Raw genomic sequence first — 8,909 nt, 5'->3', positions numbered from 1 at the left:
CCGGGGAGGCCCTGCCTACAGGGAGGGGAATGGGCCGATTGGAACTGTCCCATAAGGCAGTGGGACATTGGCTGGGGTGGGGGCACCTTCAGGGCACAAGCAGTGACATGGCCCAGCTCCTGGGCACTGCCTTGTGTGGGTGGATGTTTTTTCAGATTTTGTTTGTTTGTTTAGAGATAGGGTCTCGCTCAGTTGCCCAGGCTGAAGTGCAGTGGTGCCATGCTAGCTCAATGCAGCCTCCAACTCCTGGGCTCAAGTAATCCTCCCGCCTCGGCCTCCCAAAGTGCTGGGATTACAGGAATGAGCCGCCGAGTCCGCGGTGGAGGGTTTACTGCCCACTCATCCTTCCCGGCAACTTTCGGGGTGCTGCGATGCCAGCCGTCTGGGAAGGTGGGGCTCCGGCGCACAGGTCAGAAGCAGCGGAGGAAAGGGGCCCCGCGGGGGTGCGCGGGAGCTCAGAGCGGGGCGTCCCGGAGAGCGAAGGGGCCTGGGGTCCGAGGACGCCCCTGGCGCTGGGTTCAGAATTTGGGGCGGGACCGCCGGCTCTGGGAGGAGCTTTGTGAGACTCTGGCGTCACTGCGGCTGCCGCCGCCGCCACCCCGGCTGACCGCGCAGGAGTCCCGGAGCCACAAAAGCCCCCGAGCACCGCGGAGCTCCCGCCCAAGCCCCAGCCGCTGCGGCCCCCGCTACCTCCGCGGGCCCCGGCTCCTGCTGCTCCACCCAGGCTGCAGCCGCCGTCAGTGATGCTGTGGACCATCTCTGCAAAGAGGGTCGGGTTCAGGGAGCCTGGCAGTGTCCGCCCCGCACGCCAGCCCCTCCCACAGTCCCGAGCCGCAGATCTTCCCCGGGGCGACGCCCCGCCAAGATCCGGCAAGGGATGGGGAGGACAGGCTTCAAGGAGGGGAGGGGAGGTTGGCTCCTCCAAAACCACCGCCAACAGCTCTTCCAGCCTGCAGGCCGGATGGCCTCGCACCAGCGATGGCACATGGCTTCAGAAACTGCATTCCGAGGCCTCCAGCCCCTTCCCAGAGAAAGAATCCAATACTCACCGAGGCTCAGGGAACTCTGGCACCTCCCAGACACCCTGTGGGGAAGACCAGACAGTTCGCTCAATTCCTCCATCTCCCTAAATGGCCTTCCTTAGGTCAACAGCAAGGAGAGCCTTGGTCACCCCACCCCTCATACCCTCCTGATTGATGTAGAGAGTGAGAAATAAGCTAGACGGATGCTCAGAAAATCATAAAACACATTCTTCTTTCTATTGGGTAAGGTTAAAGTGTTACTCTTTCCACTGACATCTCCCAAAGAGATAGAGACCAGAGGATACAGAACATTTCTGGACCCACCCATCCTCTCCACCTCCTCAGGATACTCTTCATTTAGCAAATGCTATTTGAACCCACATGGGACAGAGCCCTATACCCATGTGCCAGTGTACGGGAACCCACTCTTCAAAAACTTGCAATTAAGGCAATAATAAAGAAATGGCCTAGAAATAACATTTATGTCTATGACCCTTCATCTTTGCAGACATACACTGTATAGCTAAAACATAGGACGTTACCCCAGGTAAGGCGCTAATGTGTTCATATGGCATAGGAAGCACAGCTTTCTTGGTGTGACAGCATCTCCCAGCCCTGAACAAGAGGCTGTGCCTGCCAACGGCCACCGCCACCTCCCACAGCACGCACAGCTCCCACACCTGGCAGCATGCTCAGGCAGGAAAGCCCCAGGCCTCTGGCCTCCTGGGAACCAGACGGACTCTCACCTGCACTCCTCGCCCTCCGGGAGGGTCCAGTAGGTGGCGATCTCCACGTCCAGGGCCAGCTTGACATTCATCAGCGCCTGGTACACACAAAGCAGCAGGGCCAGGTCCTCTTTGGCCTGCTGCAGTCCAGACTTCTTGTCCTGAAGCTTGGCATTGGTGTCCTTGAGGGCCACCTCCCAGCGCTGCTCTGCATCAGCGATGGTCGTCTGCAGCTTGGCGTTCTTAGTGTGGGGAGCCAGGAGCCCAATTTAGATTCGAGTGTCATTCACTGACGGCCCGTCCTGTGTGCTTGGTGCTTGCACGTGTGTTACCTGATGTTGGGCAAGTGAGGAAACCCCAGGCACAGGGGTTAAAGGCTATGCAGCTGGTCAGCAGAGAAGCCTGGGCTTGGATCTAGGTCCTAGCACACCAGGGAGTGGGATTAGAAACACCTGGCTTCAAGGGGCTATACCAACTCAGGAGGAGCCAGACCCTTCCTGTGCCTCTCTCCTTTTTTATGGGAAATAACTAAGCATCTTCTGAAAACTTCCCTCCTCCAGGAAGTCTTCATGAATTATCAGAGAAACCTTCTCTCTGCCTTAGCCCATGTAGATGTGGGCTTCCTTGGCTACTCCCCCAATTCAGTCTTCAACAGTCAACTTCTTTCTTCAACCACCTAATTATGTCTTTACTCAGTTTCTATCCCATATCAACCTTCAAGCTCCAGGGAAGCAGAAACTAAATCCACGTAACAATCTTAGTTCAGCACTAGCCCAGCACGTCACCCAGGAAATCTTAGTGTACGTGAGTGTGGGGCATGATTTATTTCGCTTTGAGTAGGTGCTAGGCCTGAGTGTCGTGATGGAAGCATCAGCCAACAGCCCTGCTCACGTTCTTTTCCTCCTCATCCCCACCTGCTTCTTGATGCTCTCGATCTCCACCCACAGCCTCTGGATCATCCTGTTGAGCTCCATGATCTCACTCTTGGTGTTCCTCAGGTCATCCCCGTGCCTGCTGGCCGTGGTCTGCTGCTCCCCCAGCTGTGTCCAGAAAAGTCACATTTTCAGAAAAGGGGTCTTATAGATCACCTGCTTCAACACCTTCATACCACAAATCTAAAAACCAGAGCACAGGCGTATACAGACCCAGTGCTCTCTCCCTGCATCAGAGGCCCTGTCTTCCAGAACAGTAGCTACTGTCTGTTGAGCAGTCGCTGTGCACCAGACCCTCTGTTTTATCTCATTCGTCCTCACAACAACTTGATGAGAAAGGCATTATTATCCCCATCTTATACAAAAGGAAAACTGAGACTCAGATTGCCTGAGTTCCATAACCAAAGTCATCCAGCTATGGAGTGACAGTGTGGGCACTTGAATACAAACATCCCAGATGCTGGAGCCGGCTTCTTTCTTAACCAGCAGAAAATCCAGGGGAAGAGTCAAATGTAGATGGACCAACTCTGCCTCATTCAGATTTGGGGAATGAGGGGGAAATGTACAGAATTCCCTGGGCCCGTGGAGTTAGACTTTGCCCATCTCGCTCCCTTGGCTGTTCCAGATACTGGCTTCAACACCTCAGGGTGATCAGAAGCGCACATAGATGCAGAGCCTTTGTGGAGGAGAAATGGAAGAGTTTCTAACACGAAATAACAATAAAGGGGATGCAGCAAGAAAGATTTAGGTTAAGAATTTTTCAGCCTTGGCACGACTGACATTTTGGGCATGATAGATCTTTTTGCAGAGGCTGGCATCCTGTGCATTATGTTTACAGCATCCCTGGCCTCTACCCACTAGATGCCAGTTAGTACCCCCACCCCACTTTTAGGTATGACAATCAAAAATGCCTGCAGATATTTCCAAATGTCCCATGGGGGAAGATCGTACCTTCCCCACCCTCTGTTGAGAAGCACTGGGTTAGAGCAAAGTCAGAGCTTTCTGACTGGGAAGAAAGCTCCCTGTTAATAAGACCAGACCAGTGGGAAGATGAGGTAACTGCCATATGGAGATGTGGGAAGAATGGCTTGGAGGCAGGGTCTGCCCTCCTGTGTGGACTGTCTTGGCAGATTGATGGGGGAGCAAGATTCTCCAAAGCTACATGATGCTGTCACCCATCTTGGTCTGGTACAGGGCCTCAGCCTCGGCCTTGTTCCTCTGGGCAATCTCCTCGTACCTGGGCGCAGACCTTGGCAATGATGCTGTCCAGGTCCAGGCAGCAGTTGTTGTCCGTGGAAAGAACCACAGACGTGTCGCTGGTGTCTGCATCTGGGACAGCTCCCACAGGGCCAAGCAAACATGCCCCCCCCCCACCACCCGCTGAGCAGACCCACACCAGGCTGCCCAACAGAGCACGGGAAGCCACCAGCTCAGGAGAGGGGTGCTCAGGACTGAGGGACCACCACTAGAGGTTTTTCTGGAAGGCAATAGCCACTTCTACAACAGAAGAAAGAAGGTGAGGAGGCAGAGGTTTGAATGGTCCAGGTAGGGAACAGAACTACCCACAAAGGTGGGCCAGTGTCTCTCTGGTCAGGACAGACAGACCCACAGTCCTGCTGGACTTCTAAATGCCCTCTCCTCTAGGAGGCAGGGCAGGTGAGTCTCGAGGAATGCCAATGAGGAGAGACTTCCGGCATCATAGAGGGCTTTCAGGAAGTTCATCTCGCCTGTCATCCTCTCCGCCTTGGCCTCCAGCTCCACTTTGGTCATGTGGGCAGCATCGACATCCTGGGAGATAATTCAGTCACTGTCTCCACAACCTGTGACTCTGTCCAGTCCTGCATACTATGCAAAGGGGCAGGAAGAAGGGGCCACGGGGCCCTGTCCCTGGGAGCTCCCACTCAGGGGAAAGGAGACCCCATCCAGGCACAGGCAGCTGCACCCTAACATTGCTAAACCAAGTACTCGGCAAGCTGGGCTGGTGAACGCACACCAGGGAAGGGCACAAAGAGACTATAAGGTGAGAGGAAGAATGAAGTCTGGGCTGGGGCCCTTACACTGAGACCAGGGGAGAAGAATATGTGAAGAAGGGGGTCTGAGGGAGAATTTAAATTTGCCACACTTAAAGTCTCTCTCTTTAAATAGCTCCTGGGAATACACTCCTAATAGAAAAAAGAAAGAAATGATTTCTTCCTTTTGTCCATTTTGTAATCACAACTTGAGGCCTAATCAGGTTCATAAACCCCGCATGCCCATCAGGAAAGGACTTGGCAAAAGGCTGCTGGGACCTTCACACCCTTCAGCAGGGGTGGGCAGGGAGCTGCTGGGGCCTGAACCCTGTCTGGCCTCCTCCCTCTTCCAGGCCCTCACTTGCAGGGCCTACAAGAAGTCCTCAGATCAACAGCACTAAGCTTCTGCCGGCCCTCGACTCTCAAACCACTCAGGTTAGCAGGGCTTTGGGGTGGGAAGCTGGGAAGAGGCCCCTCACCTTCTTCAGGACCACAAAGTCATTCTCTGCAGCTGTGCACTTGTTGACCTCATCTTCATACCTGTGAGAAAAAGGTCACCTGTGGTCTGCCTTCTCTCAGTCATCCCCATGGCCCCAGAGCACACCCCATGAATCACATGGACTCAGGGCTTCTTGTCCTACCAGTTTAGTCCAAGGCCTGCATCTTTCCAATGTATGGCCTTCTGGGTTCAGGTAAGACCCAGTTCATTCTACAGACATTTACTAGCACTTAATATGTGCCAGGCACCACTAAATAATGATGGTGACGATAATTGGGACAGTGAAGTAGATACCCCTTCCTTGTGGGATACTATTCTGATTGATCCTAGAAGGCTTTCTGGAGAAATTTTGATTTTTTTCAACTATTTATGGGACCAGAGGGAGATGGCTGAGCTGCCAAGAGCTGTCAGGGGAATTTTCTGGTGCCAACTCTGTGTACAGCAAGTACAGTAGCACCATGGGCTCTCCATAGGTACTTAGTGAGTATTCTACAGCAGATGCAGTCTTCAGGAAGATGTTTACAATCCTGGGTACACTGCACTCAGGTGGGAATTAGAGAAAACCACAGAGAAATGTCTCTCAAGCAGACTTTTTCCCAGGAAGGATCCTAGATGCACCTGAGCCCTGCATTTAAACTTAACCACTGGCTAAAGATGTCTCAAACTTTTATTTGCTATGAAACATTTCTGCACAAAATTCAAGGCTAACCATATAAGCAGGGGAGTAACTATCAATCAACTGGTCATTCAACAAACGTTTGCACCAAGCATGTGTCAGGCCTTATGCTAGACACTCAGGATTCCAAGATCTCAGAAGCCCCCTTTGAGGATGATAAGGGCTACTGCTGAGACCTTGGGCAGCCAAACCCGCTTGCTGTGGAGCAGCTGCATTTTCAGCATCGCTCTCTGTTTTTCTGTAAACAAATTTTTTTGAGACAGGCTCTCACTCTGTTGCCCAGGCTGGAGTGCAGTGGCATGATCTTGGCTCACTGCAACTTCTGCCCCTTGGGCTCAGGCGATTCTCCATCCTCAGCCCCCCAAGTAGCTAAGACTATAGGTGTATACCCCCATGCCTGGCTAATTTTTGTATTTTTTGTAGAGACAGGGTCTCACTATATTGCCCAGGCTGGTCTCAAACTCCTGGACTCAAGCAGTTCACCTGCCTCAGACTCCCAGAGCGCTAGGATTACAGGCGTGAACCAACGCACCCAGCCACTGTAAATAAATTTATCCAGACACCCAGATGTCTGCCGGGAACCAGTTAGGTACCTCTAGAAGGTCACTTAATTTTCAAGAGCTTCACCTCTAAAAAGGTGTGATGTTCCAATGTTAAGACTAACTTCTTCATCTTTGCCCAGGACACATATGGAAATGGGACTCCGCAAAGAGTAACTACAAGCCCTTTCTGTGAGGCCTGCTATTACCCCAGGGTCACAAAGAGATCTCCACACATCGTACCCCAAGATTACTGATGACACTCTCAGCAGCTAACCAAGCCCAGACACCACACAGTCACCACTGTCATTGCCATGGTTTCCCTTGCATGGAATATCCAGAACGCAGACACCCCCAGAGACCATTCATTCAGCCAGGCCCTTGCACGTATACATGCAAACAAGCCTCACATGCCTTCAACATTTGCAGTTCCTCACACTAAAATCTTCCTATGAGAAGCACCAAGGAGGAGGTGCCCCTTCACCCTCATCTCACGTCACAAAGCTGATGGCAGGTTGACTCATCCCTCAAATACAACTTCAGCTTGGGCAGAGTCGGCCTCTCTTTCAAAGATGAGCAGCTTGCAAGTCCTCCGAGATGGAAGGGGAGTTCTGTGTTTGGGTTTCAGAAGGCGATGGTTAGGAGACATCAATGATGGCAGCCAGCAGTCCCCGAAGCAGCAGCCTCAGCAGCCCCTCTGAGGAGCCGCGGGATGGGGCACACAGAGGGATGGCACCTCCATCCAGGGAGGGGCTGCAGCATTTTCCTCACCTGTTGCTGCTGTAAGCAGGCCCACTACTGCTGAGATGCCACAGATAGCTTGACATATTGGGTGAACCCACAACTCCTTCCTCAGACTCATAAGGAGAAGAGGGAGAAAAAAGACCAACACAATTAAGCCAGATTTCCTCACTGTCTAGCTGGCTTGAGATGGGCTCACCTGTTGATGAAGGAGGCAAACGTTGTTGAGGGTCTTGATCTGCTCCCGCTTCTGGGCCTTTACCTGCCCAAACTTAAGGTCAGTCTCCACCTGGAGGGGCTGCAGAAGGCTCTGGTTGACAGTCACTTCCTGGATTCCACCCAGGAAGCCACCTAGATCACTGAGGTCACTGAGACCACCAAAGCCACCAGGACCACCAAAGCTTCCAGAGCCACCAAAGCCACTAGGGCCACCAAAGCCACCAGCTCCTCTGCAGAAACCCCTGGCTCCTCCTCTGAAGCCTCCAATTCCTCCACCAAAGCCCCCAGCTCTTCCACCAAAGCTTCCACCCATCCCTCTTCCACCACCTCCAAAACCGCTGCCTCCAAAACATCCCCCACCAGGCCCCCAGAACCCACAAGCCCCACTGAACCCACCAGCCCCCCTGAACCCACCAGCCCAGGTGCCACCTCCAGCCACACTGATAGGGATCGTCTTCTTCCCCCCAAGGCCATGGAGACTCTGGCTGCAGAAACCTCCCCCCATCATGGCACAGGCAGCAGACCCACCCACCACCAGCCCTTCCTGAGCTGGAGGAAAAGGAGGACATGATGGAGCTGATCCAGCTGTGGCCTGACACCACTGCTGAGTGGCTGCTGAAGGCCTGGCAGTAGGACCCACCAGAAGACCTGCAGGGCTGCTGGCTGTAGCTTATCTGGCGACTCATGGCAGACAGCAAGGTCTTCCAAAGGAAGGGTGGGCTCAGAAGGCTGGAGGAAACTCAGAAGCCTTCTGAAGTTCTGGCATGGGGATGGCCCTTATGTAGAGCCTGGGAGCTTGGCTGGCTGATGGTGCCAGCCACCTAACTGAGGCATTAGCAGCTTTGGTTTGCCTGGCAGCAAGAGGTCGAGTTCAAAACATGCAACACACCTTGATAATCCCTCCAAATTTCCAACTTACTTTGTTTTCCCGGGGTTACTCCTCTGAAATAACCTTAAATTGAGAGAGGGACCATCCTGTAGGGCTGGACACAACCCCTAATCCCCAAGAGATCTATGACCCCATGCTGAGAGTGACAGGTCAGCAATTCTCTGCCCCTCGGCCACTCAGCCAGACCAACCAGCCTCAGGAGGTTCCCAGGATGGGTGCAGAGCCCCAGTGGGGGCAGGACCCCAGGCAAGGACGCCAAGGAAGAAGGGAGAGGAAGGGGGAGGGCTGTGAAGGTGATGTCATGGCTGACAAGGAGAAGGAAGGTGCAACAGAAGTTCAAGAATGCACAGCAGCTGCCTCTGGGACCTCACCCTTCAGGGAGGAGATGCACATATGAATGCACAAAGAGCAAGTTCTCAGCCACAGGGGCAACTAGAACTGGGATCTAAGGGGCCTTGGAGGGAGAGCTGCAGGGGAGGAGAGAGGAGTCAGTCTGACAAGGACAGGAATGAGCATAGCTGGAGAAGAAGTCAAGGTCACCGCCAAGTGCCCTAAGAGAGGGTGAGCAGAGAGAGTGGCTGAGGCCAGCCTGGGCAGGGTAGAGGGGATGGACCACTTGGGCCAGGCCAGAAAAGCCATCAGCTTTTCCTCTTCCAAA

At 53.5% G+C, this 8,909-nt stretch overlaps 1 protein-coding gene across 1 annotated transcript; it reads right to left on the bottom strand.

Annotated features, from left to right (window-relative positions):
- Positions 1 to 328: 328 nt before the first annotated feature.
- LOC100601531 (keratin, type II cytoskeletal 3-like) lies at positions 329 to 8,048 on the bottom strand. Its single transcript, XM_030822798.1, is given in 11 exon segments — positions 329 to 891; positions 1,050 to 1,084; positions 1,769 to 1,989; positions 2,662 to 2,789; positions 3,861 to 3,915; positions 3,917 to 4,002; positions 4,368 to 4,467; positions 5,168 to 5,228; positions 7,174 to 7,259; positions 7,343 to 7,891; positions 7,893 to 8,048. Coding segments are annotated over 11 exon segments (2,040 nt in total).
- Positions 8,049 to 8,909: the final 861 nt, after the last annotated feature.

The sequence above is a fragment of the Nomascus leucogenys genome, chromosome 11 (assembly GCF_006542625.1).
Source record: "Nomascus leucogenys isolate Asia chromosome 11, Asia_NLE_v1, whole genome shotgun sequence".
NCBI classification, from domain to species: Eukaryota; Metazoa; Chordata; class Mammalia; order Primates; family Hylobatidae; genus Nomascus; species Nomascus leucogenys.
The sequence above is the reverse complement of the archived record's forward strand: the minus strand, read 5'-3'. Positions and strand labels throughout refer to the sequence as shown.